At 50.6% G+C, this 20,166-nt stretch overlaps 1 protein-coding gene across 2 annotated transcripts in view; it reads right to left on the reverse strand.

Moving 5' to 3' along the window:
- LOC119386408 (ATP-binding cassette subfamily C member 4) overlaps positions 1–20,166 on the reverse strand; it is a 1,176,877-nt gene that overhangs the window by 175,865 nt on the left and 980,846 nt on the right. For both annotated transcript variants that reach the window (XM_037653719.2, XM_049414333.1), the window contains one exon: positions 3,027–3,130. In XM_037653719.2, the coding sequence (XP_037509647.1) occupies positions 3,027–3,130 (104 nt within the window). The remainder of the gene's footprint in view (positions 1–3,026; positions 3,131–20,166) is intronic.

The following is a 20,166-nucleotide window of genomic DNA, read 5'->3' on the forward strand; positions in this document are numbered from 1 at the left end:
GGAATTGTGGCTTCCCGATGCCCATACTGTGGCCGTTTCTATGAGAACAGCTGGAGATGACGACGTAAAACTGCTTGCGGGAGCACTGGTAGTCACTGGCACGCAGTCGGTTTTCGTTGTGTCACTTCTGTCGGCATTCGGGTGGTTGTACGATTTCCATATTGCGCAAAGTGCAGTAAGATGATGGTTTGCGCAGTGCTTGCACTTGAGCCACCTGCGTTGCGGCACTTTCGTGCGACGTGTCCTTCTCTGGCATATCTGAAGCAGCAGTTCTTCTCGATTAGTCGCCGCCGAATCTCGTCGGCTGACATGGTGGTCTGAGAGTCTGTAACGCAGGTTGTGTCTTTTGAGATTGGTTTAATTGAGGCGCAGCCTCTGACAGGAAAAGGAAGGAGCCATTTTCAAACTCACACAAAAAATTATGTTATCGCACACAAGAAAAAAATAGAAAAGGAAAAAAAAACGGGCAACGGCACCAAATAAAGTCATGCTACGCCTAAGCTAACACCATGGTGACCGGTGCTATCAAATGTTTCAAGGAACGTTCCAAAGAAACAAAGTCACCGGTTATTGAGTCGCTGGTGGTGGCTCGGGCGGCGGAGTCGTCGCTGACACGTTGACGGCGACGGCGCTCGTGGACCGGACAATGGGTCGAATCGGCGCAGTGGTTACAGTAGGGGGCGGCCTTGGTAAAGCGGCTGGCCACATTCCTGCCCACGTACCGAGCATGGAACCTGGCCCCAGGCACCCGGGCTCGTCCCGTGGCTAGCAACTGGCAGCAGGAGTCCTCTCGGCAGCCGGGACAGTGAGTTCTGCGCTCCACGGTGGCTCAGCTGCCCGGATCCGCTGCTCGAACGATGGGAACGCCCCGTTCCCAGGATTGTTCGTCTTCGAGGACGCCTGGAGGCAGACGCTGTCGAGCACTTTGTGCTCGAGTCCGAAAACCGATGGCACAGACCCTGACACCAGCGTCTAGTCCGAGCTGTACGAGTCAGACTGACTGTCTTCTATCTCCTCGTCTTCCTGTTTTCTCCCGTCTGCCGTGCCATCTTCCTATTGGCGGTGGCCACAAGTGCCATGCCCCGCCGACGTCTTCCCTTTTGATGTGTCGCACGTGTCCGTTGCGCGGCGCTTTTATAGCGTCACCCACCGCGTTTGGAGCCCTTGCGCCACCAACACCAAGACACAGCACTGAATACACGACGCTCGCAATTTTCGCGCACTCACTCATCCCACAGTCCTTCACAATGTGGTCATTCTGGCCACACAGTACGCAGCAGCCATGGCTGTTGTTCGCAGATCCTGCGGCGAGCGCTAATGCTGGCGGTACCGGCGGTTGTAAGCGAGGATGGCTTCGCTCCTTTGCCACGGGGCTGGATTTTCGTAGGCACCTCGAACGAGAGCTCTCTTCACTGCTCTCGATCTTTATTTCGAGAAACTTCGTCACGTCATACATCTCTTCTTGCCGTGACCTTGGAGTAGCCCCGTCGTTCGCTTCGGTCTCCTTCATGCGTTGCCGGTAGGCAATGGCGATGTCTTTGGGGAGAGCTCGCATGAGCACTCGGTGGAGAATAACAGCGTAATCCGAGGCTATACAGGCAGCTGGTGTGAAAGCTTACTTCTTCGTATAGTTCCCGCAGCTGCGATAGATTGAATGAATGATCCACAGTAGCGATTGCAAGGAAGCTATCAATGTGTTCGTCTACAAGAGCGGTATGACGGCTGAATCTTTCTTGGAGCACCTTCACTGCCACCGCGTAGTTTGCTTTATCCAGGCGCACACCCTGGATCGCACGTTTCGTAGCTCCGGTTAGGTAGAATCGCAAATAAGAAAACTTCTCAATGTCCGACAGCTTGCAATTGTTGTGGATCGTGCTCTGAAAATGTTCCCAGAAGCCCTGCTACTCACGAAGTTCCCCGGAGAAAGCGGGTACCCGTAATTTCGGCAGGGCAACTCGTCGCAGTGATCGGTCACCTGCGTAAGCGGAGAATTCTTGAAGCCTGGTTTCGGTAGCGGCGCCAGGTGCCAGCTTAACTGAGAAGGTAGCAGACACGGCTCATAGTGCTGCCGATCTTGTGATAGTCGAGAGCCATTCTCACTTCCTCCTCATACTCGCGCCGTCGGTCGTGAGATCAGCAATTTTTTTATTTAGATCTGCAAGCGTGGTGTCTTTGTCCTGGAGGTCATCGAAGACGACTTGCAGATCGGTCAGAGAAGGATTCTCTGCTTGCGGAGCATCGGTAGCGGACGTGACAAGCTCTGTAGCAGCGGTTCGAACTATTCCTCTGCTGCGTCGCAGGTGGTCCATCTTGGGAACACGGCGTGTCTTCTTCCGGGTTTCACGGCACCAAACTATGTAGAAGACAAAGAGACTGGCGTCCCCTTGGGGTATTGTTTATTCATCGAACTGAACTTCTTTCTTTCTAGCGGCGCTCTCCCACGCCCGTGGACCACGCGCTCTACCGCGCATCGTCCTCTTCAGCTTTCATCATAACAGTAACTTGCGGCGCTCTTACAAGCTAAAACAGCGATATGATTACGAGGCACGCAGCAGTTGCGGTCTCCTGGTCAATCTTGCCGTCCACTTCAGTTTCTTTAACGCGCAGTTAGATCCAAGTACACTGGTTTTCTTCCATTCCACCCCGAAAAAATGCAGCTGTTGTGACCGCGAATCAAACCTGCATCCTGGAGCTCAGCAGCGCGACACCTTAACTCATAAGCTACCACGGCGAGTTATTTCAGGAATTCGTAGCAGTTATGAAGAGTTGCTCATCATAGTTGAAATTTAGAAGATGGACAAGAACAGCAATGGTATAGCTTTAAATGTGTACGCTCCGCGATGTTACGAAAGGCAAAAAGAATGAGCCAGAACACGCGAAAACAGACACTTAGAGTTTACTGAAGAACGGAAACATAAGAAAGAGCTGGCATGTGGTGCTTACCAGTGTTCACGCCCACTAAAAAAACTGCACTTGGCTAGAGCTGGACTGGACAGTTGTACCAAGCAAGGGATCCACTCACTCACCTGGCTTTCGATCTCTGCAGACTGTCTCACTCCCCACTGGAACATTCCAGTTAGCATGAGGGCATTTGCAATGGCTAGACCAACTCCACCACCAGAAACTGAACCTGCGTTTCGAAAAAGAATATTTTGAAATACCGGTGGCGAGCAGCAAATTACCCTTATTCTGCTGATTACACTTCATGATCAGACCATTTCAGTGACACTTCGCATGCTTAGTTCATTGAGGCATTCTTTTGAATAAAGTTCATTCTTTATATGTCTTATATATAAGCAATATTTCAAAAGCACGCACGTATTAACGGCAGCAGGTAAGAACGTAAGAAATAGAGCAGTGTTGCACCCTTCTTTAACACGACTGTGTTTTATGGCGGGGTGCACCACGGCTCCACTGACTACGCCCTGTACGTCAAAGTACATGTCGGAGGCTCACATCCTAACACGCGCGAAACAGTAGATAATTTTTTCTAATTGGGGACCCAAGGAGATAGGGGACCGAATAAATTTGCGAGCCGTGAGGGCGCACGCGCAGAACCCAAGGCACACTTGGGCAGCAAACCTTCTTTGCTGACTAGTTTGCGATCTTTCCTGTCTCCCTCCTTCTTTCCTGCTGGTTGCGCAGCAACTCGAGTTTACATTCTTGGGCCCTTGCGCTCGCGTTGTCCCAAGACCCAAAAATTTAATGTAGCGCGGGTCGCCAGCGACACGACGCAAGCCTAGCGCGGGCAACGACGCAGCATGGCCCATGCCTCGCCAAATGTTAATTTCGCCATGTGTGGCGTCCCGTCCGTCTCACCCAACGCCACCTGCGTTTGATTCAACTCTCAAACGCTGCTGCTGCTCCGAACACAAGAGCAGCGAACCCAACGGAGCTACTAGCAGAGCGACAGCCTTCAAAGCGCTCCCTTCGTGACATCTGGGCGATGATATTGAACACTGTGAGGCACCTTCGAGATCTGGGCACCAACAGCGGTAACTGGTGTATGTAAATAGCTCGCCGTTAGCATGCTACAGGAAGCATACTGCGCGGTTGAATTGTCTGACGTAGCACGTGGTGGAACGAGGGACCGCTGGTTCGTATTCAGGTCGAGGGCTTCGGTAAATTGTTGTGCAGAACTATTTTTATTTATGGCTTTTATGTATATATACGTACATGTGCATATAGGGGCCATGACGGCAACGGCAAAAACACGCCAAGAGTACCCATATAGTTGCTTTCGCAATAAAAGTCACAGTTTGACTGCATGGGTGAAGCAATGAATGCGATAGCAACAAATTGGAATGCCATACGAAGAAAACCTAGCCGCTCACACCTCTAGCAAACGCGGCCGCTGCACCGAACAAAGTGTACTTCGCGCTTTTCTTTAACTTCAGCGCAAACATCCCAAAGAGAACACAACTCTACAACAGTGAAAATATTGATGAGAGCCGACCAAGGTGAAAAAATTGGCGAAGCTTGCACTAAGCTGCGCAAGCTTTGAAACCGCGAAACGGGACGGCTCTGAAGACTATTCTGGCTGCTTCTAGCTTGTTGCTAGGCGTTAGCCAGGTGATGAGGGTTGTTTCTAGGGTGCTTCAAGGTCGTTGCCAGACTTTAGGTAGGTGATGTTAGGCTGATTCTATATTGAGTCTCAGTGCAGAGAGGTTCGAGTTAAACCACACAATCACAGACAGAACAGGAATGTCCAAACTCCACAGTCATAATGTCCTGCTCAGACCAAGCGTTGGCACCTGCCATAGTCACAGACACGCTGTCCAAACTCTAGAGGCACAAAGTCGAGCTGAAACCAAGCGCTCGCAATCTCATAGATCTATGGGCAGGTCATTCGTGGCGTAGGCCTTCTATCGCTTCGGGTCTTCTCGCAGCCGTCGTTCCCTTTCCCGTTTTATATTGTTAGCCTGTTAGCCTAACTGTTTTCAGCTAACACTGTTTTATTCCTTTTTAGTGAGGCAGTGTTGAGTAGTAGGATTTACTCAGTTTATGTGGCACATACCCCTTTGTTGCGCTGTTGTCTTCATTTTGAGTGGACCAGTGGTGAGTAGTGGGATTTGCCCAATTTCTGTTGCACATACCTGATAGGCCGCAAATATACAGCTGCGTTATTAGCTTCGCTGTTAAATTTGTATTGGCGTTTCGGCTCCCAAACTGGAGCCTGGTTCGCAATTAAGGCGAAAAACGAAGGCAATGAGGTTATATGCAGTTGACCAGACGAAGTAAGGTGCTGGCGTATATCGGATTAAGATTTCTGTCGTTGAGATTAAATGTGCATGCTGTTGTCTGGATATGAAGTGACTCAAGATTACGCCGTTGGCTTAGACTTCTTTTGTTTGTAATGAAAGGGAAGCTGTCCCAGCCCATCTGGTTAGCCGTGGAGTGAGCACGCTCTGCAAGGACTCGTCACTGCACGTGATGATTGGTGAATTTACGATGGTTCCTTGAGCCTTCAAAATGTTCAGCTCTGCCTGATGTACTTGTAGTCTTAAAATAAAAGCACAGCGCAAAAAAGACAGGGCCAACGCGACAGCAACACGGAACGGGCACTGTCTACCAATTGGTTTGTTATATAAAACTGAGAAAAATTAATACTCATTACATCACAAACTGACCTGCGCGCACACAAAAAAGTAAATCCCCACAAAGGTCTGCCACAGATTAGGGCAAAGCAGCTCAAACACACTCTCCCGCAAACACACTGACGTCTAGCTGACCCAATATGCGCCGTTCTCTTCCATGTGAAACGCCTCCAAAAGCTCGCGTGCAACAGTTTCTCATCTGCGCCTCAGCATCTGAAATTCAGAAAACAAAGGCAGACAGCCACACACCCCAGTGCATAAGAAGATGCACGCCCTGAGCTTTAGCGAGCTTACCTCATGCTCAGAGGCCCGAACGTTGACTTTACTGCCCGCTTGACCAATATATTGTCGCGTGGTAGTGACGGCGAAGAAGGCGGCAGTAGGGCTATCAAAGACGTAACTCTTTATTTGGGTGAACATGTGTCCGGGAAAGAAAATTTAAACTACAAGCAATACACACTGTACACGGATAGCAGTGAACTTAGCGTCGGCCGTCTATCATCCGCCAAGCACTAAAGCGCGTCGGCATTTATACATGTGCTATCGAAGATTCCAGCGTTATCGCTGGTGGCTGCGTAAGCTCTCAAATAAACTAGGCTATTCGAGTCCTGTGCGAAGTCTTAGCAGAATGTAATCAAACAATAGTGAAGCTTCTCTAACACTGCTGTGTGGTCAGCGACGAGCATTGCTAACAGTCTTGGCGGGTGAAACCCGAATACCTCAAAATAAAACACGCGTGGCGATACCCCGTCTGAAAAAGCATCGCGGGCCCGATGCTTGAAATAGAATATGTGATTGAAAACATGTATGCAATACGAAAGAACAATAATAAAGCAAGGAAAAACGAGGGAGACTCATCAAGCTTCTCGAAAAACGAGGGAGAGTCATCAAGAACGACTGAGGCGCACGACAAGAACGACTTGAGGACGTGAGCTGCGCCACTGAGAGTTCGTGATGCCGTTCGGCATTACCTTGTAGTCTAGAACGTAGAGACTTCGAAGCAACTTGTACGGCCCGAAGAATCGCCGCAGAAGTCTTTCACTGAGCCCAGGTCGGCGTATCGGTGTCCAGACAGAGGCACGGTCGCTAGGCTGGTATTCTACGTGACGTCGTCGAAGGTTGTAACGGCGGCTGTCGGTTCTGCTGCCTCTGGATGCGCAGACGGACGAGTTGTCGGGCTTCTTCAGCGCGCCTAAGGTAGACGGTGACGCCGAGGTTTTCTTCGTCGGTGACGTTGGGTAGCATGGCGTCGAGCGTCGTCGCCGGGCTCCTTCCGTAGACCGTCTTGTATGGCGTCACCTGCGTCGTTTCTTGCATGGCCGTGTTGTATGCGAAGGTCACGTACGGAAGGATAGCATCCCACATCTTATGGTCGACGTCGGCGGACATAACCGGCATGTCGGCGATGGTCTTATTTAGACGTTCGGTGACGCCATTGATGAGTGGCTAGTAGGCTGTGGTCCGGCAGCTGCTTATTTGGCTGTATCTCACGATCGCCTGAGTTAGGTCAGCAGTAAGGCCGTACCTCTGTCGGTAGTGAGGACCTCCGGGACGCCACGACGCACGACGATGTTCTCAACGAATGACCACGCTACCTCGGAGCAACTGCCTTTGGGCGGGGCCCTTATCTAGGCGTTGTGGGGGAGGTAGTGGGTAGCTATAACAATCCGTTTGTTTCCGGAAGTCGACATCGGGTACGGTACCAGTAAGTCCATCCCAATTTGCTGGATCGGCCGGCGAGGTGGCTCGATGGGCTGCAGAAGTCCGGCTGGCCTAGTCGGCGGTGTTTTTCCTCGCTGACAATCTCTGCAAGTTTTTACGTAATGGGTGATGTCGGCACGGAGGTGAGGCCGGTAGTCCATTTATTGTTTCCTCGCTAGTGTGCGAGAAAATCCAAGGTGCCCAGTCATGAGGTCGTCATGTAAGGCTTCCAGAACCTCTGGACTCAATGCTGAAGTTATAACGAGCAGGTAGTTGGCTCGAGGTGGCGAGAAGTTCTTTAGGTGAACTCCGCTGCTCAAGAAAAACAACGCCAGTGCTCGCTTGAGTACTTTTGGAACAACGGTGGTCTTGCCCTGAAGGTATCGCACAAGGCCCCTGAATTCCGGGCCGGCTTGTTATCCCGCCGTGGATGCCGAGGCACCCAGACAGGGTACAGTCCGGTGATTCCCAAAGGGGATGCCGGACCAAAGGGAAACACGTGCTTACCCAGCGGCGTCCGAGGAGAGAGAGCGTTCGTCTTGATGCAAAAGTGTCTCAGTCGTGCCGAATCTCGCGGCTCTGAGACTACGCGCAGCGCCACCACGAGAATCGGCGCGTTGCGAAAGATGGCGCTACTTGCCGTCGCGGGAGAACGGGAGAAGAAAGGGATTAGCAGCACGGCGATATGCCCGCGCATAGGCTTCGGGCTCGCCTCGGATCCCCACATCCTCTTCTCCTTAATTTACCCTATACCGGTCTGCAAAGGCAGCCGGTTGTCGCCCATGCATGCAAAGACGTTATGCAATGAGCAACAGCTAACCTCATTCCAGCCCTGCTGCTAACAAACCACAAAATTAAAAAAAAAACTGAGAAAACGATAAAAACATTACACTTTAAATACACTATACTACAAGATGGTGCTACAGAAGGGGGTAAAAGAAATAAGGCAATTGTTCGTGATGCTCACGCGGGAGAGCGTCCACGGCGCGGAGGGGAGGCGGCGCGTAATGCTGTTGGCCAGTATGCGAAGCAAGAGGCCTGTTCGAGGTCCGCACGGGCTCACCTTCGGCTCGTCGCTCTTGTCGACGACAGACCCGCGAGTCGGACGAAACGCCGCTTCGGTGGTGAATTGGAGGTCACGAATTCCCGGCTGGATGATGAAAGACATCGCTGGGACAGCAGGTCCCCCTGCCGTAATCGAGACGCCAAACCAAATTGGCTGCAAGGCGTCCTGGCTTCGGCAGAGAGCCGGGCACAACTGCCGTGTCAGCTAGCGTCGCGCAGCAGCCGTGAGGCAAACGGCGGCAAGGCTTTTCGGCAACGGCCAAGAGCAGCGGGTCCCTGAACAACCCCAGCGTCCACGGCTATAGTGCGAAGGTGGTTTCCGATGGTGTCGTCAACATGCCGCACTCTTGCAGGGCACGCACAGATGCACCACGCACGTACACAGACACACACGCACACCTCCGAAGACGGGCCTCTCCCAACGCGCCACGTGATGGAAGGCTCGCGGCGTCCTCCGTACCTCTCCTCCCGCATAAGCACTAATATTCACGACCCCTTCTTCAGGCAAAAGAAAAGAAACACGGCGAAAAAGTAAATAAAGTAAAATTATGCGCTAAAAATGTGCGGTAAAACCAGAAACACATCAAGGTAAACATGAGCACTCCAAACAAACAAAAATACCAGCAATCTGGGTGGAGGCCGACTTCTCTGCGGGCATCGGCTGTAAATAAGTTAGCCAACTGAGCCTAGTCAGTAAGATGAGGGCCTTCGGTTGCGGAAATAAGTCCGCCATCCGGCACGAAACCACTAAGGTGACCGCTTCCTCAGGTTATACTGGCGTGTGGTCCAAATGCGGTCCGCCGTTCCGGGTGTGCCCCGTTGCTTGCGCACAGTGCCATTGGGCGCTGGCGCGAGCTCATCAGACCTCGACGCAAAGGCTTTCAGGTCTGCGATGTGGGCATGGCTGAGTTGTCCCTTTCAGCTAGTACGCGAGCGGTGTCTAAGCTTTCTCCACTTGGTACGGACCCAGTCACTTAGGAGAGAGCGAGGCTGAGAACTCCTTGCTCGCGTCGATAACAGCGTGGTTACGCTTCAGGACAAGATCACCTACATTAAATGAAAGATGACGATGTTTCCGGTCACACTGGGCCTTCTGCGCAGCCCTGGCGGATGCCAAACTCTGCCTTGCTCTACTGAGAGCTCGACAAAGGCTATCCTGAAGTGTCGACGCGTAAGCAGCACATTTTGCCGGTGCTTCCTCGTCTCCGAGCTAGCATTGCATGACACTGGTCACCGGATTTGCGAACTCCCCTGCGAGATTTGACGAAAGCAGGAGAGAAACCAGCAGAGCGATTCTGGGAGGTTCGGACTGCGAACGCGAGCTCACTCAAATGGTCTGCCCAGTCCTTTTCACTTTCGGCAAAGGCCGCCAACATCGGTTTGAGCGTACGATTGGTTCGCTCCTTCAGCTTGGACTGGGGATGGTAGGGCGAAGTGGTGCAGTGATCAATTCCTTGGGAACGGCACGTATCACCAAACGTCCGAGCGGTGAAATACGACGCGTTGTCCGTAATCAGTCTTTCCGGAAAGCCAAACCGGGAAAATACTTCCGGCAGCCTTCCGGAAGCGGAAACAACTCCACCCACTTAAAAAAGTGATCCACGACTACCATCAGGTGTATGAACCCCTGCTTAATCCCTGGGAACGGCCCCATTAGATCGCAGGTGGCTACTTTCCACGGACGCTCAATCAGAATCGGTTTGATCAGGCCGGGCGGCTTGCCACCCCTTGATTTCACCGCTTGAAAGACATGGCAGGAACGGCAATAGCGGAAAATGTCATGCTTCATGCCAAGCCAGATCACAGTCTTGCTCAGTTTTGCAAAAACTTTGGAGCCACTCAAGCGATCGCCAATGGGCTCGTCGTGAAAGAATTGCAACAGTGCGCCTCACAGACTTTTGGGCATAACCAACTTTATCGGGTCCACGGATTCTCATCGGTGGCTATGTATTTCAGCAGGAGCCCATTATGGTCCCGCAAGTGTGTATCCGCGGGGGACCCATCGACACACGCTGGTTCCCGTCCTCCTGCGCCCGCCGCACTACGAGCAGCGTCTCGGCGCTCTGTCTCCCAGAGACCGTCGCTCAACTCGCGACAAAACGGATTATCTTGCTGGGCCTTGAGTTGCTCTTGCCCGCTGAAAGCAATTCCCATTCTCCCAAAGGGGAGCCTGGCGTCTTTCCCACTCATGGGTTGCGTCATGGGTTTGCTTTCGTGTTGCTTACCCTCTCGCCCGCTTCGGGGTGCACTGCTAGCCTGCCTCGTAGGGTGCCTCGATGTGCGCCCGCCTCCGCTTCCAGGGTGGGGACACCTTTTGAAAGACTCCGCGCCGCCTGGCGGTCATATTGGTTCAAACGTGTCGGGCGGCACGCAGAGTCTAGCGCGGGATTGGTACTGTAAACACGTTGTTCTTGGCGTACTGAGATCCGTTCTTTGACCGTTATGACAGGCTGCTGTGTGCCACTGTGTATATGTTCACACGCAAAAGGCCACCGGATGCTTCGCTTCCGTCGTAACAGCGAGCGAAGAAAAAATTGGGAAACACAAGTGAAACGCGACCGCTGGCCTCCGACCGACAGCACCAAGATATGCGAGGTTAGTTGTTGACTTGTCCAGCATCTGGCCGTGCATTATTTATCGCTGGTAGTGAGTTGGCTGTTAAAGAAATCCTTGCTTGTCTCGCTATAGCTGCATCGCATAATTATCGCGTGAAGCTGCTTTTACAAAGAGGATGTTAAGCTTTGCGTTATGCCGCGCGGAGTGAAGAGATGCTTCGGCTACATTGCCGATAAGCTTAGATAAGCTTGGTCAAGACAAGTTAATCATGCTCATGCTGATGCTAAATAAGCATAGCCAAAACAATCAGTAGTAATCGATACAAATCAATTCGAATTGATACTCATTGATACCAATTAAGCCCGCGGATTAAGCCGCCAATGAAGCCGCCGGATTAAGCCTAGTTAAGGCAGTATATCACGGCCTAATTGAGTTTGGACAAGCCAATTTAACGATAGTCGTTACCAATCTATACTGATAGATAACTATGAAGTGGGATTAGACAACATTAGTGAAGGTTATGTCGGATCACGCTAATCCGGTCAAAGATGAGATCGCGGACTGGTGGCGGGCCAAGAGACCAATTGTAGAGCGAGCACGTCGCCCCTCTCCGGGCAACCCCTTCCCCGCCGCACCGCGCGCTAACTCTCCCTTCTCATTCTAAAAAGACAGGGCGTGCAAACACGGACACAAGAAAGAAGTCAGGACACCACAAACGCCGACTAACAACTGAAGAGACGCACAACTGCTGAAAAGAAAGAAGGCACGAAAACTTATCTGCGCATGCCCATGCAACAGGCGAACCTATCAATCCGGCACGCGCGGTTGTCTACGTGGAAGATAACTGTTAAGGCATTTGATTTCGTCTTTATGCAAGTTAATCGACGGTTGGCTCACTCATGCACTACCACTATTCTCGATATGTCATGCTTCAATGATCAGGCGCGTTTCTTCATTTCTATGCCGGTACAACACTGCGCATTCATCAAATTTTGGCGTGCACTTACAATCTCGACAATGTAAAGATAGATTAGAAGGTGAGCCTCCTGTAAGCGATCTCTTATGTTTCAACAATCTGTTTGATGCATCGGCCCCTCTGTCCTATGTAGAAGCGGCCGCAGCTGAAAGGAATATTATACACCACATTCGTACGGCAATCAGTGAATTTGTTGGTGTGTTTTACGAAACAAATATCGGTGCGCTTCTTGTCTTTTACTCGCTCATTCTTCCTCTGCACAGTGGCACAAATCTTACCTAGCTATTGGCAGCCGTCAAAACAACATTAACGCCGTATTTAGTGCCTACTTTCTTTAGCCTGTGAGATACGCGATGAATGTACGGTATACCTACGACACGTTTCTTCCTATCGCTTTCTGCAACCATGCTTGGACTTAACACAATAGACTTCTTTAAACGTTCAGCGACCGTGGCCACTGCATCACGAGGATACCCTACATCTAAAAGACGTGTAACCTGTGCGTTAAAGCTATCACTCATTTTGTGCTCACACAACTTGGTGAGGGCTGACTTAAGGCAAGACATGGCGATGCCGTTTTGTACAACTTTCGAGTGCTTCGACGAAAAATTTCCCAGGGGCTTGGAAGAACTAGGAGAATACTGCCAACACACGTGGTTCTTCTGGAACGTTAAGAAAATGTCTAGAAATTGTATTGCGTTATTCTGAGGCACCTCTTTAGCAAAGCTTAGTACTCCTCTATTTAATTCAAATTTTTTGCTCACGGAAGTTACCACCTTTTCAAAGTCCTCATCACTACAAAAAATCAAGTAATCGTCCACATAACGAAACACCTTAATAACCGAATTGCCTAAGGCGCCTTCCAAAAGATTGTCAATCTTGCTAAGGTATAAATCACTAAGAACCGGAGCAACTTTAGAACCAATACATATCCCTGATTTCTGCACATAAACGCCTTCCTTCCAACCTACCAGCGTCGACTTTAAATACATAGAAAGGATTTCTAGAAATGCACCGGTAGAAACACCACATTTTTCGGTGAAAACCGTCTGGTGCTCTTGTTCGTTAATACATTCATTAACACATTTTAACAAGTCATCATGCGGCAAAGAATAATACAGGTCTTCAATATCCATACTAAAGGTCTTACAACATGCGGGGTTCTCTGAGAGGAGCTGAACTAGCGCCTGAGAATTACGCATATGAAAGGGTCTGAAAAACTCAAAGAGGTTAAGCAGTTCTGCAAATAACTAGATACAGCGACTTGCCAGGTGCCTTGCTCTGAAACGATTGCTAGAAACGGAATCTCGTTCTTATGTGTTTTGGCTGAAAAAAACAATTCTAAAGTAAGTGATTTGGCCTTCTTGACATTACAAGCTATTCTCTCAAGATTATGTCTTAATAAAAGGTCGACAGCACGTTGCCTAACTACGGATGGCTTAAGTTTTACCGTCATAAAATTCTTTTCTATGGCTGTTAATGCTTTTCCTGAGAACAAACTCGCCGGCATAATTACAAAATACCCTTCCTTATCTGAAACTACTAGCCTGAGTTTCTTCTCGACACAGTAATTAACCAAAGGCCGGATAGGATCAGAACACTTGTGTTGCATATTGGAACCCTTGATGCTAGCAACGCAGTCTGAAATGCCGTGGGAACGCTCTTCTTCAGGAACAAGTCTAGTGATTGTACGCTGCAAACTTAAAACGTCCATTGGTTTCAGGTTCGGCTTAAAACAGTATTTAGGACCTAAGGCTAGGGTTTTGCAGTGACTATCATCTAAGGCAGCTCCTCCAAGGACTAGGAAGGTATTTTGCGGTAAAACAGTAGAAGTAATCTTCCTCTTACATGGTTGAAGTTCTCGAAGTTTTACCCTCCATATGAATTCCGCATGCTGGTTAGCTACCCTCATCCAGTCGTCGTACATCTGCTTCTGGCGGCGATCGTCACGCGAAGTCGAGCAACGGACCTTGAGGCATTCCTGGTAAAATCTCTCTTGACGCCATGATTCCGCGGTCAATATGGCACATATCCTCCTGGCATGTCCGGTATATGGTTGCAGAAAGCCGCACAAAAGTTGAACTTAACTCCGGCAAACAGTTTAAGTTGAAGTTCAACTTTTGTGCGGCTTTCTGCAACCATCTACCGGACATGCCAGGAGGATATGTGCCATATTGACCGCGGAATCATGGCGTCAAGTGAGATTTTACCAGGAATGCCTCAAGGTCCGTTGCTCGACTTCGCGTGACGATCGCCGCCAGAAGCAGATGTACGCCGACTGGATGAGGGTAGCTAACCAGCATGCGGAATTCATATGGAGGGCAAAACTTCGAGAACTTCAACCATGTGAGGAAGGTTATTTCTACTGTTTTACCGCAAAATAACTCGCTAGTCCTTGGAGGAGCTGCCTTAGATGATAGTCACTGCAAAACCCTAGCCTTAGGTCCTAAATACTGTTTTAAGCCGAACCTGAAACCAATAGACGTTTTAAGTTTGCCGCGTACAATCACTAGACTTGTTCCTGAAGAAGAGCGTTCCCACTGCATTTCAGACTGCGTTGCTAGCATCAAGGGTTCTAATACGCATCTCAAGTGTTCTGATCCTATCTGGCCTTTGGTTAATTACTGTGTCGAGAAGAAACTCAGGCCAGTAGTTTCAGATAAGGAAGGATATTTTGTAATTATGCCGGACAGTTTGTTCTCAGAAAAATGCATTAACAGCCATAGAAAAGAATTTTAGGACGGTAAAACTTAAGCCATCCGTAGTTAGGCAACGTGCTGTCGACCTTTTATTAAGACATTATCTTGAGAGAATAGCTTGTAATGTCAAGAAGGCCAAATCACTTAATTTAGAATTGTTTTTTTCAGCCAAAACACATAAGAACGAGATTCCGTTTCGAGCAATCGTTTCAGAGCAAGGCACCTGGCAAGTCGCTGTATCTAGTTATTTGAGGAACTGCTTAACCTCTTTGAGTTTTTCAGGCCGTTTTCATATGCATAATTCTCAGGCGCTAGTTCAGTTCCTCTCAGAGAAGAACCCCGGCTGTTGTAAGGCCTTTAGCATGGATATTGAAGACCTGTATTATTCTTTGCCGCCTAATGACTTGTTAAAATGTGTTAATGAATGTATTAACGAACAAGAGCACCAGACGGTTTTCACCGAAAAATGTGGTGTTTCTTCCGGTGCATTTCTAGAAATCCTTTACATGTATTTAAAGTCGACGCTGGTAGGTTGGAAGGAAGGCGTTTATGTGCAGAAAGCAGGGATATGTATTGGTTCTAAAGTTGCTCCGGTTCTTAGTGATTTATACCTTAGCCAGATTGACAATCTTTTGGAAGGCGCCTTAGGTAATTCTGTTATTAAGGTTTTTCGTTATGTGGACGATTACTTGATTTTTTGTAGTGGTGTGGACTTTGAAAAGGTGGTAACTTCCGTGAGTAAAAAATTTGAATTAAATGGAGGAGGACTAAGCTTTACTAAAGAGGTGCCTCAGAATAATCCAATACAATTTCTAGACATTTTCTTAACGTTCCGGAAGAACCACGTGTGTTGGCAGTATTCTCCTAGATCTTCAAAACCGCTGTTAAATTTTTCGTCAAAGCACTTGTAGTGTCGTCGTCAAGCACCACCGCGGGTTCGAGCACTGGGAGCTTCATGCAGGCTGCCGCGTCCTCATTCGTCCCGCGCCCGTGTACCGTTCGAACTGCTGCGCGCAAGAACTCGGCCTGTCACCGCGAAGGGACGGCGAGCCGTCGCGCGCAGCGAGGGAGACCCTAGGCGACTCTCTCCAAATTAGTGAATTATTACGGGGGATTTTAATACAAGAGAACAATAATTCGTCACAACCAATCGCACGTAAGATAGTTACACAGGACACCAATCAGCTAATACAACTGTTACCAAATGTGGCCGCGAATGGCACACCCACAAAACGAACAAACAAAGAAAGAACCAGGTTTGGAGAGCCGACCTACCCTTCGGCCAGCGCTCCCGCCATCTCGCACCCCAGAGCAGAAGAAAACAGAACAGACATAGCAACACTTAAAAGGAACATACGGTGCACGATCGCGAGGCGCTGCCTCGGGACTTCGAGACCACGGAGGGTAGCGCGCGCCCGCTGAGTCCGGAGCCCCGACAAAATGACGTAACCGACGGCGAAGAACAAAGAACAAAGGATCGCCGCCGGCCGGAGCGGCCAAAACGCGCACGCACCCTTCGAGGTCCCCAAGTGGTCTCTCCCAACCTCGACGCGCGCCCGCCGCTTCTAGGCGAGCGCGAGCAAGGTCCAAATCCCGCCAAAACTGGGCCAATGGGACACCGTGTTTAACCTTTGAGGGCGGGGGTGGCAGCAAAGTGACGGCGATTTATGGCCAGCTGCCACCCGTCCGGTCGAGAGGAGAGGGACACGAGAATTCTCCAAGGAAAGATGGCGTCGAGCCACTGGCGCGGACGCCTGAATTCCCACATCCCTCCCTCCTTAAATGCCCCCTACTAACCGGAGCTCCTGTGTCGGCCAAGAAAACATACGCAACAATGTCACAACGGCACGACACCTCGGTGTTCAATTAAATTAACACGCGGCGAAAATACTCAGGAAGTAGACGAACGTTAGCTCTAAAGCTCTCCCAGTTAAAATGTCAACACCTTATCAAACGCGTACATCTGACGTGCACAGAAACCACAATTAAAAACTTAGCACTCGAAACGAAGAAATACAAGAACATCCGCCGAGGTAGCAATAGGCAACAGTACAAACGGTGATGCAGACATAAAAGTCAGAACGATCGCGAAAAGTCTCTTAGATGGTCGACCCGAATAGTCGAATGGCCCGCCTGCCCCAGTCCCGTCTTCGCGTACACGGACCGCCACAGGCGTCGGTCGCCGGCCGTCACGTCGACGCCTTGACTGCGACAGGCGCCGCAACCGCAGCCCGATCCGCTACATCGTTGCCGCTGCCGCCGTCTGGCCACGCCGACTTCACACGTTGGCACAACGCGGCGGAAAACACAGGAAACACTCGCGGAGTACAGCACCACACACAAAAGAACTACGTGAAATCAAAGCACGAAACATTCAAGCAAACACATACGTAAAAGCAAAAGGCGAGGGCTCAACAGAATCTAAACATTGGTTGCATAAACGGGAAATCAAAAATGGGAAGAACCAAGGAAAGAGAAGTTGCCTGCAAGGAAGTCTCTAGCCGAATGTCGAAATCCATAACCTGATGAAGCGAACGAAACCTTTATCGAGGAGTCCTTATTTGCCACCGTAAATCAAATTAACGTGCATAACATCTGTACGGCCGGTCTCTTGTCATTGTTTCTCCGTCTGATCAGTTCATCCGGACAGTAAGCGTGGTCTTCATTAGCGCGCTGACGTATGACCTCGACACTAGCGGATAATCCTCCCACGGACGCACACTGCCCATTCGCGACACCGACCGAAATGGGCGTCCATGACGTGCTGTCTACGAAATGGACAGACGTGGAGGGGACGGCGATAGTCGAACATTCACACCATGCCGCGCGCCGAATCTCAGAGCGAATTAACCTTAATGTAAGCATTACCACTCTGAAGACTGGCCAATAAAACATAACAAATGCATTGGTGCAAAACCTCGTACCTCTGCTGCCGGGGGTTGCGAATCTGTTTACACGCGTCGGTCGTCGACAGCGGTAAAAGAGATGGCATGCGAACTTGAGCCGAGCTCGTCTGGACCATGCGAAGTGAACCCTTCCCCCCTACCCTAGGGACAGCAGCGCCCGGCGCTGCTTCGGACCCCACGCGCTCGTTGCAATACCAGCAACGTTACAGCGCCCGCGCCCGTGCAATACCACCACGTCCCGGCGCATCGCCTCCCGGAGGCCGTCACATCACCAGCGACAAACGAAGAAACTATTTACAAATATATACAACTGGGTTACTCCGCTGTCCGTTCGCAGCTCTTCGGGCCACTACAAAAAACAAAAAACAAAAAGAGACAACTCCAGAGTCCAGAGCCCAGATGGGGATGGTTTGCCTTGTCTCCCCCCGGCCGGCTTTCCGTCAGGACAGCCTCCTCGTCATCGTCACGGGGTTGTAGGGAAGCGTCCCCTTCTGCGAACGCGACGGGAGGTGCCTGAGGCGCTCGCCTCTTCACGGACCGGGCTCGTTTTATGACCCGTCTTTGTCCGCTCGGCGGTTCTTCCGCCATTTTCGCCCTTTTGCTGGCATGTGCCGAAATTGTGACCAGCAGCAACACGGGGCACGAAATAGTGCGTCAACTATTACAGAATTAGGCTAGAAACGCGTAGGGGCTCAGAGAAAATCCGTTGCACTCACCGAATCGCTGAATCAAAGGCAGAGCAGGGGGGTCAGTCTCTCCGGAACGGCATGACGAAGGTCTCAGCTTATCCAACGAACTCCCGCCACCAAGAACGAATGTTTTATCTCGGCGGAAACTTGCAGCACTCCTTTCCTCGTCCGCGCTTCGCAACAGAAGCTTTGAAGCGGGTGCCCAATACCTCTTGAAAAGTGGCACTTGCCTCTTTCCGTACCACGTTACCTCAACAGAGACCAGGCCTAGGGTAATTTACGCTCGAACGATTCATAAGACAGGCAACTCTCAAGAAAAATGGCGGATCAATGCAAAGAAAAAAGAGAGAAAAAAGATACGAATGTACACGGACGCACTGAACATGACGCGACAACCGCACTCCGCGTAAAAGCTCGGTTTTTCAGCGACCAGAGGCTGATTAGGCCCCTGGCCCCACGTTGGGCGCCAGAATGTGGTGTCGTCGTCAAGCACCACCGCGGGTTCGAGCACTGGGAGCTTCATTCAGGCTGCCGCGTCCTCATTCGTCCCGCGCCCGTGTACCGTTCGAACTGCTGCGCGCAAGAACTCGGCCCCTCACCGCGAAGGGACGGCGAGCCGTCGCGCGCAGCGAGAGAGACCCTAGGCGACACTCTCCAAATTAGTGATTTATTACGGGGAATTTTAATACAAGAGAACAATAATTCGTTACAACCAATCGCACGTAAGATAGTTACACAGGACACCAATCAGCTAATACAATTGTTACCAAATGTGGCCGCGAATGGCACACCCACAAAACGAACAAACAAAGAAAGAACCAGGTTTGGAGAGCCGACCTACCCTTCGGCCAGCGCTCCCTCGATCTCGCACCCCAGAGCAGAAGAAAACAGAACAGACATAGCAACACTTAAAAGGAACATACGGTGCGCGATCGCGAGGCGCTGCCTCGGGACTTCGAGACCACGGAGGGTAGCGCGCGCCCGCTGAGGCCGGAGCCCCGACAAAACGACGTAACCGCCGGCCGGCGGCGAAGAACAAAGAACAAAGGATCGCCGCCGGCCGGAGCGGCCAAAACGCGCACGCACCCTTCGAGGTCCCCAAGTGGTCTCTCCCAACCTCGGCGCGCGCCCGCCGCTTCTAGGCGAGCGCGAGCAAGGTCCCAATCCCGCCAAAACTGGGCCGATGGGACACCGTGTTTAACCTTTGAGGGCGGGGGTGGCAGCAAAGTGACGGCGATTTATGGCCAGCTGCCACCCGTCCGGTCGAGAGGAGAGGGACACGAGAATTCTCCAAGGAAAGATGGCGTCGAGCCACTGGCGCGGACGCCTGAATTCCCACACACTCGAAAGTTGTAAAAAACGTCATCGCCATGTCTTGCCTTAAATCAGCCCTCACCAAGTCGTGTGAGCACAAACTGAGTGATAGCTTTAACGCACAGGTTACGCGTCTTTTATATGTAGGGTATCCTCGTGGTGCAGTGGCCACGGTTGCTGAACGTTTAAAGAAGTCTATTGTGTTAAGTCCAAGCATGGTTGCAGAAAGCGATAGGAAGAAACGTGTCGTAGGTATACCGTACATTCATTGCATATCTCACAGGCTAAAGTAGGAAGTAGATACGGCGTTAATGTTGTTTTCACGGCGGCCAATAAGCTAGGTAAGATTTGTGCCTCTGTGCAGAGGAAGAATGAGCGAGTAAAAGACAAGAAGCGCACCGATATTTGTTTCGTAAAACACACCAACAAATTCACTGATTGCCGTACGAGTGTGGTGTATAAGGTCCCTTTCAGCTGCGGTCGCTTCTACGTAGGACAAACGGGCCGATGCATTAAGCAGAGATTGTTGGAACATAAGAGACCGCTAACAGGAGGCTCACCTTCTAATCTATCTTTACATTGTCGAGATTGTAAGTGCACGCCAAAATTCGATGAATGTGCAGTGTTGTAACGTCATAGAAATGAAGAAACGCGCCTGATGAT

This window comes from Rhipicephalus sanguineus, chromosome 3 (assembly GCF_013339695.2).
Source record: "Rhipicephalus sanguineus isolate Rsan-2018 chromosome 3, BIME_Rsan_1.4, whole genome shotgun sequence".
Lineage (NCBI taxonomy): Eukaryota > Metazoa > Arthropoda > Arachnida > Ixodida > Ixodidae > Rhipicephalus > Rhipicephalus sanguineus.